Source organism: Entelurus aequoreus, linkage group LG18 (genome assembly GCF_033978785.1).
Source record: "Entelurus aequoreus isolate RoL-2023_Sb linkage group LG18, RoL_Eaeq_v1.1, whole genome shotgun sequence".
NCBI lineage: Eukaryota > Metazoa > Chordata > Actinopteri > Syngnathiformes > Syngnathidae > Entelurus > Entelurus aequoreus.
In genome coordinates this window covers 3012548-3031435 of record NC_084748.1, presented here as the reverse complement: position 1 = coordinate 3031435, position 18888 = coordinate 3012548, and the positions used below count along the sequence as shown (strand labels likewise).

The following is an 18888-nucleotide window of genomic DNA, read 5'->3' as shown; positions in this document are numbered from 1 at the left end:
GTAGACTGCAATATGACGGCAGTCACACATAAGAGATACGTGTAGACTGCAATATGACGGCAGTCACACATAAGAGATACGTGTAGACTGCAATATGATGGCAGTCACACATAAGAGATACGTGGAGACTGCAATATGACGGCAGTCACACATAAGAGATACGTGTAGACTGCAATATGATGGCAGTCACACATAACAGATACATGTAGACTGCAATATGACTCAAGTAAACAACATTAAACACGGCGCTCAAAAATCCATCCAAATGTTTTAGTAGGACTTTGGTAAGCTATGAAGCCACACCATTTGATGCATTGTACTGTGCTTCAACATAGGAGTATTATTATGGTGTGTGTATAAGGTAAGACATATTATCTGCCTTTTTGTTTCACAATATTATGCAAAAGCAACTTTTCTTACCTTCTGGTACCTGCTGATCTGTATTTGGGATCTGCATAAGTCCTGAAAATGTGTGCGCCTCCGCCTTTGTAGTGGATAATCTTCTTCTTCTTTTTCTCTATCTTCTTGTTATGTGACATTCATCCTCCACTGTTGCCATTTCTAATATCAAGTAGTGTAAAGTTCTTACTTATATCTGTCAGTGAACTCACCATGAAAGCACTAAAACATACCGGTGTAGTGAGTTTACATTATTCACACAAGGAACTTTAGTTATTAGAGAGTTCCGGTGGGACGCTTTCTCACAGTGTTTTCAATTTAGAAAAAAAAATATATGTATAACCCCTTTATTGCACCTTAAAATCCGGTGCACCTTTTGTAGGAAAATAGACCTGACTAGACCCGCTCATTGGTAGTGCGCCTTACAATCGGGTGCGCCCTATGGTCCAGAAATACGGTACTTTATGCAGCTGCTGCTATTCTTAACTGAATATTTTTTGAGAGCACTGAGGGAATTGCTGTTTTTTTTTCTCTTTTCCATGGTTTGCACGCCCTTTTTGAGGACCTGAACATGCAGGAATAGTCCCCATAAAACTGAATAGTTTTGGGGTCCTGAACATGAAGTTTCAAAATGAACCCCCTGGTGCACATTTTTTAAAGTTAGAAAAAAATTGAAAATAACCAGTTTTGCTAGATAGAAATAGTTTAACAATGTTTTGGTGATGTGTTTAGAGCGGGTGTTGTTGATATGACAAAGTTGGTTTTGGTCTGACGGCAGAAAATGACCAGTTTTGCTAGATAGAAATTGTTTAACAATGTTTTGGTGATGTGTTTAGAGCGGGTGTTGTTGATATGACAACGTTGGTTTTGGTCTGATGGCAGAAAATTACCAGTTTTGCTAGATAGAAATTGTTTAACAATGTTTTTGGTGATGTGTTTAGAGCGGGTGTTGTTGATATGACAAAGTTGTTTTTGGTCTGACGGCAGAAAATGACCAGTTTTGCTAGATAGAAATTGTTTAACAATGTTTTGGTGATGTGTTTAGAGCGGGTGTTGTTGATATGACAACGTTGGTTTTGGTCTGATGGCAGAAAATGACCAGTTTTGCTAGATAGAAATTGTTTAACAATGTTTTTGGTGATGTGTTTAGAGCGGGTGTTGTTGATATGACAAAGTTGGTTTTGGTCTGACGGCAGAAAATGACCAGTTTTGCTAGATAGAAATTGTTTAACAATGTTTTGGTGATATGTTTAGAGCGGGTGTTGTTGATATGACAAAGTTGGTTTTGGTCTGGCGGCAGAAAATGACCAGTTTTGCTGGATAGAAATAGTTTAACAATGTTTTGGTGATGTGTTTAGAGCGGATGTTGTTGATATGACAAAGATGGTTTTGATCTGACGGCAGAAAATGACCAGTTTTGCTGGATAGAAATTGTTTAACAATGTTTTTGGTGATGTGTTTAGAGCGGGTGTTGTTGATATGACAAAGTTGGTTTTGGCCTGACGGTAGAAAATGACCAGTTTTGCTGGATAAAAATTGTTTCACAATGTTTTGGTGATGTGTTTAGAGCGGGTGTTGTTGATATGACAAAGTTGGTTTTGGTCTGACGGCAGAAAATGACCAGTTTTGCTGGATAGAAATTGTTTAACAATGTTTTGGTGATGTGTTTAGAGCGGGTGTTGTTGATATGACAAAGTTGGTTTTGGTCTGACAGCAGAAAATGACCAGTTTTGCTAGATAAAAATTGTTTAACAATGTTTTGGTGATGTGTTTAGAGCGGGTGTTGTTGATATGACAAAGTTGGTTTTGGTCTGACGGCAGAAAATTACCAGTTTTGCTGGATAGAAATTGTTTAACAATGTTTTGGTGATGTGTTTAGAGCGGGTGTTGTTGATATGAAAAAGTTGGTTTTGGTCCGACGGCAGAAAATGACCAGTTTTGCTGGATAGAAATTGTTTAACAATGTTTTGGTGATGTGTTTAGAGCGGGTGTTGTTGATATGACAAAGTTGGTTTTGGTCTGACAGCAGAAAATGACCAGTTTTGCTAGATAAAAATTGTTTAACAATGTTTTGGTGATGTGTTTAGAGCGGGTGTTGTTGATATGACAAAGTTGGTTTTGGTCTGACGGCAGAAAATTACCAGTTTTGCTGGATAGAAATTGTTTAACAATGTTTTTGGTGATGTGTTTAGAGCGGGTGTTGTTGATATGACAAAGTTGGTTTTGGTTTGACGGCAGAAAATAACCAGTTTTGTTGGATAGAAATTGTTTAACAATGTTTTGGTGATGTGTTTAGAGCGGGTGTTGTTGATATGACAAAGATGGTTTTGGCCTGACGGCAGAAAATGACCAGTTTTGCTACATAGAAATAGTTTAACAATGTTTTGGTGATGTGTTTAGAGCGGGTGTTGTTGATATGACAAAGTTGGTTTTGGCCTGAAGGCAGAAAATGACCAGTTTTGCTGGATAGAAATTGTTTAACAATGTTTTGGTGATGTGTTTAGAGCGGGTGTTGTTGATATGACAAAGTTGGTTATGGTCTGACGGCAGAAAATGACCAGTTTTGCTGGATAGAAATTGTTTAACAATGTGTTGGTGATGTGTTTAGACCGGGTGTTGTTGATATGACAAAGTTGGTTTTGGTTTTGGTCATGCCCCGCCCCTGCCCTCTGGTGCTCGTCCTCAGTTCCATGGACAGCGGCGGTGACTTTTTCTCCTACAGGCAGCGCTGACTATACTTTCCCTCCACAATCTTCCAAAAACATTTGAGACAATTCTGTGTTTTCCAACTGTGCTTCTTTAGTGTTGCACAAGTCAAGGTCAGCAGCAACTCTCTACTGCAACTTTGGAGTTAATTCTTGTTGTTCTTTGTCCTCACAGGGATTTTGCCTACGTGGCGCGGGACAAAAACACCCGGATCCTCAAATGCCACGTGTTCCGCTGTGACACGCCGGCCAAAGCCATCGCCACCAGCCTCCATGAGATCTGCTCCCGGGTAAGCCAAAGCGTGTCACTACCTCTCTGTGAGAATAATTGTATCAAAGTTATCACAAAACTTTGTGTTTCCATGAATTCCCGGCGAGAGGTCAAAAGCTGTCTTTAATCCTACCAAGCAGAAGGCTTGTAAAACCCCACTGTGTAGGATGGGAAGCAACATGAAGGTGTTCTGTTTCTTTCATGTATTGTAATCAACAGAAAGTTATTGTTTTGACCCGAGATCTACAAAGCGAAGAGGAAGCAGGACCAGACTCCCCTCCAGGCACCGCTTTTTTGAACTGTTTTACGACCTTTTCTTTGAACTGTGTTAATCAAAGGCGATGGCTGTTTACGACCCCCGTCCCTTAGAAACAGCTGTTGCCAAATAACAGAGGAGGCGTACAATCTTTCGCCAGAGCGTGATGGAGACTGTACAATAGTACGCCCCAGACATCTCTCCTCAATTGAGCCAAATTTAATTCTGTCTCTGTTTAATTCCTTGCTTCTTGTCTTGTTTAATAGATGTCATCAGTGTTTGAACCTGACACTCTCCATTTTGTGTCAATAGTCATAGAAATGACTTGTTACAAATTGATTTGTTACAGCGTCTCAGCACACGTCCTCACCTTCCAGCAAGAAGTTTTACTGCAGTATCTTCTCAGGAAACCATACTGTACACTTTGTTGGTATTATGTAGCGGTGTGGATTTACTAGCTAGTAAAAATGAGTCATTATTGTCTAAATAGCTGCAACACAAGAGAAGTCTTGGGCTGCATGAGTGCTGCCCTTTGAGAAACTGGGCTGCATAGTAGTAAATCTAGACTGCGATACACTGACTACTGTAAGTAGAATAGAATAGAATGGACTTTATTGCCATTATATTTGCATATAACGAGATTAAGGACTCCAACTTAAGGTGCGGTAGTGGAAACAAATATGGAATAGAAATAAATCACACAAGTAATAAAGATTAAAAAAACAAGAATTGTAATAAACAGACTACTGTCCAATAAAAACAATAAGCAATCCTGTACAATATACAAAAACCTGTACAATATGTAGAACAAAACAAGAGTACTGGAGTAATAAAGTAATGACAATCAGTGTCGGACGTATTGCACTCGAAGGGTAATATTGCACAATAGGGTATTGGGGTAGGATGTTGTATAGGGGTGAATAATTTATTATAATTTTGAGTTCAAGATGGTGACATCTGTGGGAAAGAAGCTGTCTCTGAGCCTGTTTGTTCTGGCTCTGATGCACCTGTAGCGCCTGCCCCATGGTAGCGGGTGATAGCCAGGGTGTGTGCTGTCCTTGGTGATGTTTTGTGCTCTGTTGAGGCAGCGGGAGTTGTGTAAATCCTTGATTTTGCGGTGTATCCCTTAAGGCGGTGTGTTTTTCAACCACTGTGAGATACAGTCTAGTGTGGCGTGGGAGATTATGTCATTTCGCCTAATTGGGCTAAAAATATTTTTTGCAAACCAGTAGTTATAATTCGCAAATAATGTGCCCGTTGTTGAGTGTCGGTGCTGTCTAGAGCTCGGCAGAATAACCGTGTTATTCTCCTCAATACCAGTAGGTGGCAGCGAGTGGCTAATGTCGTAGATGTAGATGTCGGGAACATGGTTTGTCGTGATCACAATATGCAGACGAAAGCTTAAACCGAAAATAAACAACAGATTCAAACACCGCTGACATCTATTAAACAGACAAGAAGCAAGGGATTAAACAGAGACAGGATTCAATTTAGCTCAATGAGGAGAGCGCGTACACCTGTAGCCTTGTACAGTGTCGTCCCACGCTCTGACGAAAGAATTGCACACCTCTTTTATTTGGACTTTCCCTGATTACATGGCAACAGCTGTTTCTAAAGGAAGGGGGTCGTAAACAGCCGTTGCCCTCGGTCACAAAACAGTTCAAAGGAAAGGTCCTGCTTCCTCTCCGCTTTGTAGATCTCGAGCCAAGACAAGATCTTCCTGTGGATTACAATAGATCAAAGAAACCGACACCTTCATGTCGCTTCACATCGTACACAGTGGAGTTTTACAAGCCTTTTTGCTTGGTAAGATCAAAGAGAGCTTTTGTCTCCATGGAAACACAAAGTTTTGTGATAACTTAGATACAATTATTCTGACTGCGAGTGCCGCTAAGAAAAGGCATTGAAGCTCTGAGAAGTTATGCAGAACCAAACTAAAACTGATCTGGCTGCAGAGTAAACAAAAACAGAATGCTGGACGACAGCAAAGACTTACAAATTTTTCTCCATGTGGCCCCTGAGCTAAAATGAGTTTGACACCCCAGGTCTAGAGTCATGATGTCATACAGTATATATACACTATAATGCCAAAAGTATTCGGCCACCTGCTTTGACTCACATATGAACTTGAAGTGCCATCCCATTCCTAACCCGTAGGGTTCAGTATGACCTTTTGCAGCTATTACAGCTTCAACTCTTCTGGGAAGGCTGTCCACAAGGTTGCGGAGTGTGTTTATAGGAATTTCTTCCAAAAGTGCATCGGTGAGGTCACACACTGGTGGCCTGGCTCTCAGTCTCCCTTCTAATTCATCCCAAAGGTGTTCTGACCTCAAGGTCAGGACTCTGTGCAGGCCAGTCAAGTTCATCCACACCAGACTCTGTCATCCATGTCTTTATGGACCTGGCTTTGTGCACCGGTGCAGAGTCGTGTTGGAAGAGGAAGGGGCTCCGCTCCAAACTGTTCCCACAAGGTTGGGAGCATGGAATTGTCCAAAATGTTTTTGGTATCCTGGAGCATTCAAAGTTCCTTTCAGGGGCCAAGCCCAACTCCTGAAAAACAACCCCACACCATAATTCCTCCAAGTGATTAGGACACTTGATTCTGATCATTTGGATCGGTGGCCAAATACTTTTGGCAATATAGTGTATCTGGCAGACACGAGCACAAAATATTTTCTTTCATTTGTGTCTGTCTGATGGCAGAAAATGACCAGTTTTGCTAGATAGAAATTGTTTAACAATGTTTTGGTGATGTGTTTAGAGCGGGTGTTGTTGATATGACAAAGTTGGTTTTGGTCTGACGGCAGAAAATGACCAGTTTTGCTAGATAGAAATTGTTTAACAATGTTTTGGTGATGTGTTTACAGCGGGTGTTGTTGATATGACAAAGTTGGTTTTGGTCTGATGGCAGAAAATGGCCAGTTTTGTTGGATAGAAATTGTTTAACAATGTTTTGGTGATGTGTTTGGACCGGGTGTTGTTGATATGACAAAGTTGGTTTTGGTCTGACGGCAGAAAATGACCAGTTTTGCTAGATAGAAATTGTTTAACAATGTTTTGGTGATGTGTTTACAGCGGGTGTTGTTGATATGACAAAGTTGGTTTTGGTCTGACGGCAGAAAATGACCAGTTTTGCTGGATAGAAATAGTTTAACAATGTTTTGGTGATGTGTTTAGAGCGGGTGTTGTTGATATGACAAAGTTGGTTTTGGTCTGACGGCAGAAAATGACCAGTTTTGCTAGATAGAAATGGTTTAACAATGTTTTTGGTGATGTGTTTAGACCGGGTGTTGTTGATATGACAAAGTTGGTTTTGGTCTGACGGCAGAAAATGACCAGTTTTGCTAGATAGAAATTGTTTAACAATGTTTTGGTGATGTGTTTACAGCGGGTGTTGTTGATATGACAAAGTTGGTTTTGGTCTGACGGCAGAAAATGACCAGTTTTGCTAGATAGAAATTGTTTAACAATGTTTTGGTGATGTGTATAGAGCGGGTGTTGTTGATATGACAAAGTTGTTTTTGGTCTGACGGCAGAAAATGACCAGTTTTGCTGGATAGAAATTGTTTAACAATGTTTTGGTGATGTGTTTAGAGCGGGTGTTGTTGATATGACAAAGTTGGTTTTGGTCTGACGGCAGAAAATGACCAGTTTTGCTGGATAGAAATGGTTTAACAATGTTTTTGGTGATGTGTTTAGACCGGGTGTTGTTGATACGACAAAGTTGGTTTTGGTCTGATGGCAGAAAACGACCAGTTTTGTTAGATAGAAATTGTTTAACAATGTTTTGGTGATGTGTTTAGAGCGGGTGTTGTTGATATGACAAAGTTGGTTTTGGTGTGACGGCAGAAAATGACCAGTTTTGCTAGATAGAAATTGTTTAACAATGTTTTGGTGATGTGTTTAGAGCGGGTGTTGTTGATATGACAAAGTTGGTTTTGGTCTGACGGCAGAAAATGACCAGTTTTGCTGGATAGAACTTGTTTAACAATGTTCTGGTGATGTGTTTAGAGCGGGTGTTGTTGATATGACAAAGTTGGTTTTGGTCTGATGGCAGAAAATGACCAGTTTTGCTAGATAGAAATTGTTTAACAATGTTTTGGTGATGTGTTTAGAGCGGGTGTTGTTGATATGACAAAGTTGGTTTTGGTCTGACGGCAGAAAATGACCAGTTTTGCTGGATAGAACTTGTTTAACAATGTTCTGGTGATGTGTTTAGAGCGGGTGTTGTTGATATGACAAAGTTGGTTTTGGTCTGATGGCAGAAAATGACCAGTTTTGTTAGATAGAACTTGTTTAACAATGTTCTGGTGATGTGTTTAGACCGGGTGTTGTTGATATGACAAAGTTGGTTTTGGTCTGACGGCAGAAAATGACCATAATTCCTCCAAGTGATTAGGACACTTGATTCTGATCATTCGGATGGGTGGCCAACTACTTTTGGCAATATAGTGTATCTGGCAGGAATATGTCGGACACGAGCGCAGAATATTTTCTTTCATTTTGCAAAGTGCTAATAAATAGACGCTGAACAGCGCTCGCAAAACAGTTTCAGTCTTGATCAATCACATTACGAGCGCTAAATATTTATATGTGCATCTTCTTCTACTGCTGTAATAATCATGACATATTCTGCGCGTACTCTTTGAACAGACTCAGGCTTAGTAGATCACGTTTGCACATGTTTTAAATACACCAATAATGTATCAATATTTATTCCTAATGAGTCCAATTCGTCTTTCTCTTCCTCTTTCCAGATTATGACGGAACGAAAGAATGCCAAAGCCATGGCGGGAGGCTCTCTGCAGGACAGGATGCAGGCGGGACTAGACCTCCCTCTGCAAGGTAGCGTCTTCACTCCCCCTCAGCAAGTCAAGTTGACTTTTGCTTACCTGGAGCGACGTCATTAGTGCAGGTGTTTGGGTTAGAAGTAGTGATTGGACCCATATTTCATATTTATGCATTATTTATATGTGACACAGAAGTAAAGGAGGCTTCTTTGGGAGTTTGAGCAACCTACTACGATTATTAATTGTTTCCAAACGGTGTCTGTAGCAAGGCAGTAAAACGGCTGATCAGACAAAACAGAAGTCGTCGTCATGGAGCCACTAGCTGAGCAAGCTAGCTCTCCAATCAGCTAAACGGACTCAATAACTCCACGGTGACGTTTTGGCGAATTTACTGAGGAATTTGTGAAACTGAAGCAATACAAAAAAGAATGTCACGGCGCTGTCAGGTTCAAACACAGACGACATCTATTAAACAAGACAAGAAGCAAAGAATCAAACAGAGACAGAATTCAATTTGGACTCAATTGAGGAGAGACGCCGGGACACTGTACTCTTGTAAAGTCTCCAGCACGCGAAAGATTGCACTCCTCCTTCTTTATTTGACTTTTCTCCGACCACATGACCACAGCTGCTTCCAGAGGGAAGTGGGTCGTAAACAGCGTTGCCTTTGGTTACGGAACAGTTCAAAAGAAAAGGTCGTAAACGAGTTCAAAAAGAGGTTCGTAAAACAGTTCAAAAAGGAGGTTCAAAAAGAGGTCGTCTGGAAATTGGGCAGATCCTGCCTTCTCTCCGCTTTGTAGTCCCTGGGTCAAAACAACATCCTCCTGTTGATTACCATACATGAAAGAAAACAGGAACACCTTCATCTTGCTCCCCCCCTACCCAGTGGAGTTTTACCAGTCTTCTTCTTGGTAGGTTTCAAAGAAAGCTTTTGCTTCTCACCGGGCACTCACAAAGTAACACAAAGTTTTTGCCATAACTTAGAAACAATTATTCTAACAGACACTAGCTTGATTACATCCCGATAGCACGTACAAATATGCGTGAAAGAAAACACTCCTACAGACGTCCCACACGGGACTCTTTAGTAAGTCAGAATTGTTTTAGTTATATTGTAAAACTCACAAACGTAGCCTGGAGTCACGAATGAAGAATCCATACCAGTAGAAACGCTATGGACGGCCAGTAGACGGAAACGCCACTCCTACTTCGGTTGAAAGCTAAGTCCAAACAGAAGGGCATTACAGCACCTGCAGTGAGCCAACTCGTCCACCAGATGGCGCCATGCCACAAACAATAAGACACCGACTGAATTTAGTAACTTTTTGCGTTATGGAGAAGACAAATCCATAAATTAGCCACACCGTTTTATAAGTCACAGGGTTCAAAGCTTGGGGAAAAAGTAGAACATCTTGAATGGATTCTGCTGTAGATTACAGTCCTCGGTTGGGAGTTGGTTGCTACGGCCATCACCCGGCCACTACAACATAGCCACGACATGGAAATGTATGGACTGGACTCTCACTATTATGTTTGATCCACTATGGACTGGACTCTCACACTATTATGTTAGATCCACTATGGACTAGACTCTCACTATTATGTTAGATCCACTATGGACTGGACTCTCACTATTATGTTAGATCCACTATGGACTGGAATCTCACACTATTATGTTAGATCCACTATGGACTGGACTCTCACTATTATGTTAGATCCACTATGGACTGGGCTCTCACACTATTATGTTAGATCCACTATGGACTGGACTCTCACTATTATGTTAGATCCACTATGGACTGGACTCTCACACTATTATGTTAGATCCACTATGGACTGGACTCTCACACTATTATGTTAGATCCACTATGGACTGGACTCTCACTATTATGTTAGATCCACTATGGACTGGACTCTCACAATATTATGTTAGATCCACTATAGACTGGACTAGTCTCACACTATTATGTTAGATCCACTATGGACTGGACTCTCACACTATTATGTTAGATCCACTATGGACTGGACTCTCACACTATTATGTTAGATCCACTATGGACTGGACTCTCACACTATTATGTTAGATCCACTATGGACTGGACTCTCACACTATTATGTTAGATCCACTATGGACTGGACTCTCACACTATTATGTTAGATCCACTATGGACTGGACTCTCACACTATTATGTTAGATCCACTATAGACTGGACTCTCACACTATTATGTTAGATCCACTATGGACTGGACTCTCACACTATTATGTTAGATCCACTATGGACTGGACTCTCACACTATTATGTTAGATCCACTATGGACTGGACTCTCACTATTATGTTAGATCCAATAACATAATAGTGAGTGAGCCCAGTTCCGAGTTGGAACTGGGCTTTGATACGTTGAAACCCACAGGAGTATGTTGTCCCGCCAAAACCCGGTCCCCCTTGTCCGTCACGGCTACGACTATTAGCCGTGTTGTTAGCATTGAAAACATGTCAGAACCACCCACTTAAACCAGTGTTGTCCCGATACCTATATTTTGGTACCAATACCAAAATGTATTTTGATACTTTTCTAAATAAAGGGGAACACAAAAAATGGCATTATTGGCATTATTTTAACAAAAACATATGTTTATTATTGTATTTTAGTCCTTTAATAAAATAGTGAACATACTGTACTTGGTATCATTACAGTGGATGTCAGGTGTAGATCCACTCATGGCATTTGTTTACATTGTGACGCCGGTGAGCTATTGTATCCTCCTACGGTGTGTAGTGAAGCGTGTTTAGCTATTCCTCATCCTCCAGTGATAACATTACTTGTAAGAAACATACTTTATTTGTTGCCATGGAGACCAGCATTAGTGATTTAGAAATGGACGTTAGCCGCTAGCTAGCTAGCCATGTCTTGAAGCAGTTCTTCCTGAGGGTGTTTCAGTGTTTGTCGCCGATCTAGTGACACATGCAGATAATATAATTATAATGGGGGATCACTTCTTTATCTTTACTTTTTACACCAAAATGCGTCCATTCTCCCTTTTCTGTCTACACACTGTGTCTGCTTGTAAGTACTCTGTGTGTGTGCGCTGCCCAACATGCTCCTCTGCTCGTAAAACCAGCAATGTCACCACTTGACGACGCGGCGTCATGCCCGTTAAAAAAAGGAGGGGCTGGGACCGGTACTTTTTAGAGGCGGCGGTATAGTACCGTATATGGTTCATTAGTATGGCGGTACTATACTAGTACCGGTATACCGTACAATCCTAATGTAATCAAAGGGGACTTGTTGTTTTGGCAGAATTCCCCACGCCAAAGACGGAGTTGGTTCAGAAGTTCCAGGTGCTGTACCTGGGCATGATGCCGGTGGCCAGACCGTTAGGTAAGCGCCACAAAGAGAGACCACCACCTAGACGAGGTAACCACACGTCTCACCTGGCAGGCATGGACATCCTGAACGGAGCCATCGACAGTTTAGTCAGTTCTTCCATGAGAGACGACTGGACCCCCGTGGCCCTCAACGTGGCCGACGCCACCGTCACCATCAGCAAGGACCAGGTCAGTCACAGCTAATTGGTCATGTGTGTGAGAAAACTCAAACACTACAGACTGTGGCCACACCTGCAGCACACCTGTCCCACACCTGAATAAAGAAGAGATAGAAATTGTTTAACAATGTTTTGGTGATGTGTTTAGAGCGGGTGTTGTTGATATGACAAAGTTGGTTTTGGTCTGACGGCAGAAAATGACCAGTTTTACTAGATAGAAATAGTTTAACAATGTTTTGGTGATGTGTTTAGAGCGGGTGTTGTTGATATGACAAAGTTGGTTTTGGTCTGTCGGCAGAAAATGACCAGTTTTGCTAGATAGAAATTGTTTAACAATGTTTTTGGTGATGTGTTTAGAGCGGGTGTTGTTGATATGACAAAGTTGGTTTTGGTCTGATGGCAGAAAATGACCAGTTTTGCTAGATAGAAATTGTTTAACAATGTTTTTGGTGATGTGTTTAGAGCGGGTGTTGTTGATATGACAAAGTTGGTTTTGGTCTGATGGCAGAAAATGACCAGTTTTGCTGGATAGAAATTGTATAACAATGTTTTTGGTGATGTGTTTAGAGCGGGTGTTGTTGATATGACAAAGTTGGTTTTGGTCTGAGGGCAGAAAATGACCAGTTTCACTAGATAGAAATAGTTTAACAATGTTTTGGTGATGTGTTTAGAGCGGGTGTTGTTGATATGACAAAGTTGGTTTTGGTCTGATGGCAGAAAATGACCAGTTTTGCTGGATAGAAATTGTATAACAATGTTTTTGGTGATGTGTTTAGAGCGGGTGTTGTTGATATGACAAAGTTGGTTTTGGTCTGAGGGCAGAAAATGACCAGTTTCACTAAATAGAAATAGTTTAACAATGTTTTGGTGATGTGTTTAGAGCGGGTGTTGTTGATATGACAAAGTTGGTTTTGGTCTGATGGCAGAAAATGACCAGTTTTGCTAGATAGAAATTGTTTAACAATGTTTTTGGTGATGTGTTTGGAGCGGGTGTTGTTGATATGACAAAGTTGGATTTGGTCTGATGGCAGAAAATGACCAGTTTTGCTGGATAGAAATTGTTTAACAATGTTTTGGTGATGTGTTTAGAGCGGGTGTTGTTGATATGACAAAGTTGGTTTTGGTCTGATGGCAGAAAATGACCAGTTTTGCTAGATAGAAATTGTTTAACAATGTTTTTGGTGATGTGTTTAGAGCGGGTGTTGTTGATATGACAAAGTTGGTTTTGGTCTGATGGCAGAAAATGACCAGTTTTGCTGGATAGAAATTGTATAACAATGTTTTTGGTGATGTGTTTAGAGCGGGTGTTGTTGATATGACAAAGTTGGTTTTGGTCTGAGGGCAGAAAATGACCAGTTTCACTAAATAGAAATAGTTTAACAATGTTTTGGTGATGTGTTTAGAGCGGGTGTTGTTGATATGACAAAGTTGGTTTTGGTCTGATGGCAGAAAATGACCAGTTTTGCTAGATAGAAATTGTTTAACAATGTTTTTGGTGATGTGTTTGGAGCGGGTGTTGTTGATATGACAAAGTTGGATTTGGTCTGATGGCAGAAAATGACCAGTTTTGCTGGATAGAAATTGTTTAACAATGTTTTGGTGATGTGTTTAGAGCGGGTGTTGTTGATATGACAAAGTTGGTTTTGGTCTGACGGCAGAAAATGACCAGTTTTGCTGGATAGAAATTGTTTAACAATGTTTTCGGTGATGTGTTTAGAGCGGGTGTTGTTGATATGACAAAGTTGGTTTTGGTCTGACGGCAGAAAATGACCAGTTTTGCTAGATAGAAATTGTTTAACAATGTTTTGGTGATGTGTTTAGAGCGGGTGTTGTTGATATGACAAAGTTGGTTTTGGTCTGTCGGCAGAAAATGACCAGTTTTGCTAGATAGAAATTGTTTAACAATGTTTTTGGTGATGTGTTTGGAGCGGGTGTTGTTGATATGACAAAGTTGGATTTGGTCTGATGGCAGAAAATGACCAGTTTTGCTGGATAGAAATTGTTTAACAATGTTTTGGTGATGTGTTTAGAGCGGGTGTTGTTGATATGACAAAGTTGGTTTTGGTCTGACGGCAGAAAATGACCAGTTTTGCTGGATAGAAATTGTTTAACAATGTTTTCGGTGATGTGTTTAGAGCGGGTGTTGTTGATATGACAAAGTTGGTTTTGGTCTGACGGCAGAAAATGACCAGTTTGGGTCACATGTCTTTTTCTAGTCCCGCCTCAGGGCGTGCGGTTAATCTCCAGAGGCAAATATATTCATGAAAACGTGGGCGGATTACGTATTGAAGCTTTAAAGCTCGCCCGCTCCAGTGAGCCGGCGTATTGGTGCTCCTGATTTATGCGTACTGTACTAACTGTACTGTACTCACACGCAGGATGAAGAGGAAGTGCTGGTGGAGTGTCGCGTGCGCTTCCTGTCCTTCATGGGCGTGGGACACGACGTGCGCACCTTCGCCTTCGTCATGGACGCCGGCGGCCATCGCTTCGACTGCCACGTGTTCTGGTGCGAGCCCAACGCCGGGAGCGTGTCGGAGGCTGTGCAGGCCGCTTGTATGGTGAGTGGTTGGCCTCTTAAAGGGGAAGTGCACTCTTTATTTACAATGTTGTTGGCCTCTTAAAGGGGAAGTGCACTCTTTATTTACAATGTTGTTGGCCTCTTAAAGGGGAAGTGCACTCTTTATTTACAATGTTGTTGGCCTCTTAAAGGGGAAGTGCACTCTTTATTTACAATGTTGTTGGCCTCTTAAAGGGGAAGTGCACTCTTTATTTACAATGTTGTTGGCCTCTTAAAGGGGAAGTGCACTCTTTATTTACAATGTTGTTGGCCTCTTAAAGGGGAAGTGCACTCTTTATTTACAATGTTGTTGGCCTCTTAAAGGGGAAGTGCACTCTTTATTTACAATGTTGTTGGCCTCTTAAAGGGGAAGTGCACTCTTTATTTACAATGTTGTTGGCCTCTTAAAGGGGAAGTGCACTCTTTATTTACAATGTAGTCCATCTCTTACGATCACTTTGTAAGACAAATGTTTGTTTTTTGATGCATTCTAACTAGGGATGTCCGATAATGGCTTTTTGCCGATATCCGATATTCCGATATTGTCCAACTCTTTAATTACCGATACCGATATCAACCGATACCGATATATGCAGTTGTGGAATTAACACATTACTATGCCTAATTTGGACAACCAGGTACGGTGAAGCTAAGGTACTTTTTAAAAAAATGAATCAAATAAAATAAGATAACTAAATTAAAAACATTTTCTTGAATAAAAAGAAAGTACAACAATATAAAAACAGTTACATAGAAACTAGTAATTAATGAAAATTAGTCAAATTAACTGTTGAATAGGGATGTCCGATAATGGCTTTTTGCCGATATTCCGATATTGTCCAACTCTTTAATTACCGATACTGATATCGACCGATACCGATATCAACCGATATATGCAGTCGTGGAATTAACACATTATTATGCCTAATTTGGACAACCATGTATGGTGAAGATAAGGTACTTTTTAATAATAATAATAAAATAAGATAACTAAATTAAAAACATTTTCTTGAATAAAAAACAAAGTAAAACAATATAAAAACAGTTACATAGAAACTAGTAATTAATGAAAATGAGTAAAATTAACTGTTAAATAGGGATGTCCGATAATGGCTTTTTGCCGATATCCGATATTCCGATATTGTCCAACTCTTTAATTACCGATACCGATATCAACCGATACCGATACTGATATATACAGTTGTGGAATTAACACATTATTATGCCTAATTTGGACAACCATGTATGGTGAAGATAAGGTACTTTTTAAAAATAATAATAAAATAAGATAACTAAATTAAAAACATTTTCTTGAATAAAAAAGAAAGTAAAACAATATAAAAACAGTTACATAGAAACTAGTAATTAATGAAAATGAGTAACATTAACTGTTAAAGGTTAGTACTATTAGTGGAGCAGCAGCACGCACAATCATGTGTGCTTACGGACTGTATCCCTTGCAGACTGTATTGATATATATTGATATATAATGTAGGAACCAGAATATTGATAACAGAAAGAAATGGGGGGAGGGAGGTTTTGTGGGTTGGTGCACTAATTTTATGTTGATTTAATAAAAAAATTAAATAAAAATAAAAAAACCAAAAAAAACAAAAACGATACAGATAATAAAAAACCGATACAGATAATTTCCGATATTACATTTTAACGCATTTATCGGACATCCCTACTTAAAACCAAAAATGAACAAAAGGAAAAGGCACTGAAGCGTAGGTGATGGCTATGCAAAACAAAAGTCAAAATGAACTGGCTAAACGAAAACAGAATGCTGGACGACAGCAAAAACTTACAGCGTCCACAAAGTACACCCGTACATGACATGGCAATCAACAGTGTCCGCACAAAGAAGGACAGCGTACGCACAACTTAAACAGTCTTGATTGTAAAAACAGGTGCGGGCAATAGCACTCAAAAGGAAGGAGAACACTAACAAAACAGGAACGGTCACCAAAATAAGAGCGCACGACAGGAACTAAAGCACTAAACCAACTCCAAATAAGGCACGACAACATGGTGGAGTTTCATTTTTTTAAGCTTTTCTGCTGGTGGTGTGCCTCCGGAATTTTTTTTTATGAAAAAAAATGTGCCTTGGCTCAAAAAAAGGTTGAAGAATACTGGCCTAGCGGTTAGAGATGGGTAGGTTGTGAGTTCAAATCCCGGGCCGAGTCATACCAAAGACTATAAAAATGGGAGTCGTTACCTCCCTGCTTGGCACTCAGCATCAAGGCTTGGAATTGGGGGTTAAATCACCAAAAATGATTCCCGGGCGCGGCCACCGCTGCTGCTCACTGCTCCCCTCACCTCCCAGGGGGTGAACAAGGGTGATGGGTCAAATGCAGAGAGTAATTTCACCACACCTAGTGTGTGTGTGTGTGTGTGTGTGTGTGTGTGACAATCATTGCTACTTTAAATATGAACCAAGTATTAGCCATATTGTTATTATAAGTGCTAACGCAGAGGAACTACTTTTAGCGGCGTCGTGATCACAGAGAGCTAACATTAACCATACCATTAACTTGTTAGCATGCTAACCTTTTTGTTTTTGCCAATTTTGCCGCCATACATCTTTGTCATATAACTTTGCATTTTACGTATTCTACCTTTTAGAATGCTAACATTAAAATGTTTTTGTGTATGCTTTTTTTTTGTTGCCAATTTTGCCATTATACACTTCAGAGTCATGTAACTTTGTACGTGACACATGCTAACTGTTAGCATGCTAACTTTTTTTTTTTTGCCACGGTACACCTCAGTCATATAACTTTGTACATTACATATGCTACCTGTTAGCATGCTAACTCTTTTTTGTGTACCAATTTTGCCTTTGTACACTTCAGTCATATAACTTTGTACGTGACACATGCTAACTGTTAGCATGCTAACTTTTTTTTTTTTTTGCCACTGTGCACCTCAGTCATATAACTTTGTACATTACATATACTACCTGTTAGCATGCTAACTCTTTTTTTTGGTGGCAATTTTGCCTTTGTACACTTCAGAGTCATATAACTTTGTATGTGACACATGCTAATTGTTAGCATGCTAACTTTTTTTATTTTTGCCGCTGTACATCTCAGTCATATAACTTTGTACATTGCATATGCTACCTGTTAGCATGCTAACTCTTTTTTGTGGGCCAATTTTGCCTTTGTACACTTCAGAGTCATATAACTTTGTACGTGACACATGCTAACTGTTAGCATGCTAACTTTTTTTTTTTTTTTTGCCACCGTACACCTCAGTCATATAACTTTGTATATTACATATGCTACCTGTTAGCATGCTAACTCTTTTTTGTGGGCCAATTTTGCCTTTGTACACTTCAGAGTCATATAACTTTGTACGTGACACATCCTAACTGTTAGCATGCTAACTGTTAGCATGCTGACTTTTTTTTATTTTTGCCGCTGTACACCTCAGTCATATAACTTTGTACATTGCATATGCTACCTGTTAGCATGCTAACTCTTTTTTTTGGTGGCAATTTTGCCTTTGTACACTTCAGAGTCATATAACTTTGTACGTGACACATGCTAACTGTTAGCATGCTAACTTTTTTTTTTTTTTTTGCCACGGTACACCTCAGTCATATAACTTTGTACATTACATATGCTACCTGTTAGCATGCCAACTCTTTTTATATTTTGCCTTTGTACACTTCATAGTCATAACTTTGTACGTGACACATGCTAACTGTTAGCATGCTAACTTTTTTGTTGGGCCGCTGTACATTTCAGTCACATAACTTTGTATATTACATATGCTACCTGTTAGCATGCTAACTCTTTTGTTGTTGTTGCCTTTGTACACTTCAGAGTCATATAACTTTGTACGTGACACATGCTAACTTTTTTTTATTTATTTATTTTAGCCGCCGTACACCTCAATCATATAACTTAGTACATTAAATATGACAATTTTGCCGGCGCACACCTGGTGGTAGTCAACACGTGCTAACTGTTAGCTGAGGGCGTGGTTTACATCCCGTGTGTTTCCTCCCTCAGCTGCGGTACCAGAAGTGCTTGGTGGCGCGGCCGCCCTCCCAGAAGGCGTGTGGCTCGTCGCCGCCGGGCGACTCGGTGTCCCGCCGGGTGTCGACCAGCGTCAAGCGAGGCGTCCTCTCCCTCATCGACACCCTCAAGCAGAAGAGGCCCGTCACAGAGTTGCCGCAGTAAACCGCCAAGCTTCAAAGGCGGCGCCCCCCCTCCTAACCCCTCCCACTCGCCATGGTAACTCCCCGCCATCGCCGCTACCGTGGACTCCTGTAACCATGGAAACACACGATCGGGGAAGCCTACCATCTTCCAGACTCCACCCAGCGGGCGAGCGTCCATTTGGGTGA

At 40.5% G+C, this 18888-nt stretch overlaps 1 protein-coding gene across 4 annotated transcripts in view; it reads left to right on the top strand.

The window, feature by feature from the left end:
• Positions 1-18888, top strand: part of LOC133633677 (amyloid beta precursor protein binding family B member 2-like) — a 139509-nt gene that overhangs the window by 119767 nt on the left and 854 nt on the right. For 3 of the 4 annotated variants that reach the window (XM_062026296.1, XM_062026297.1, XM_062026295.1), the window contains 5 exons: positions 3280-3394; positions 8389-8476; positions 11722-11978; positions 14347-14526; positions 18551-18888. The exon at positions 18551-18888 is cut by the window's right edge and continues 854 nt beyond it. In XM_062026296.1, coding sequence (XP_061882280.1) covers positions 3280-3394; positions 8389-8476; positions 11722-11978; positions 14347-14526; positions 18551-18721 — 811 coding nt within the window. In that variant the 3' untranslated portion in view covers positions 18722-18888. The remainder of the gene's footprint in view (positions 1-3279; positions 3395-8388; positions 8477-11721; positions 11979-14346; positions 14527-18550) is intronic. The other variant, XM_062026298.1, reaches the window with a different exon arrangement.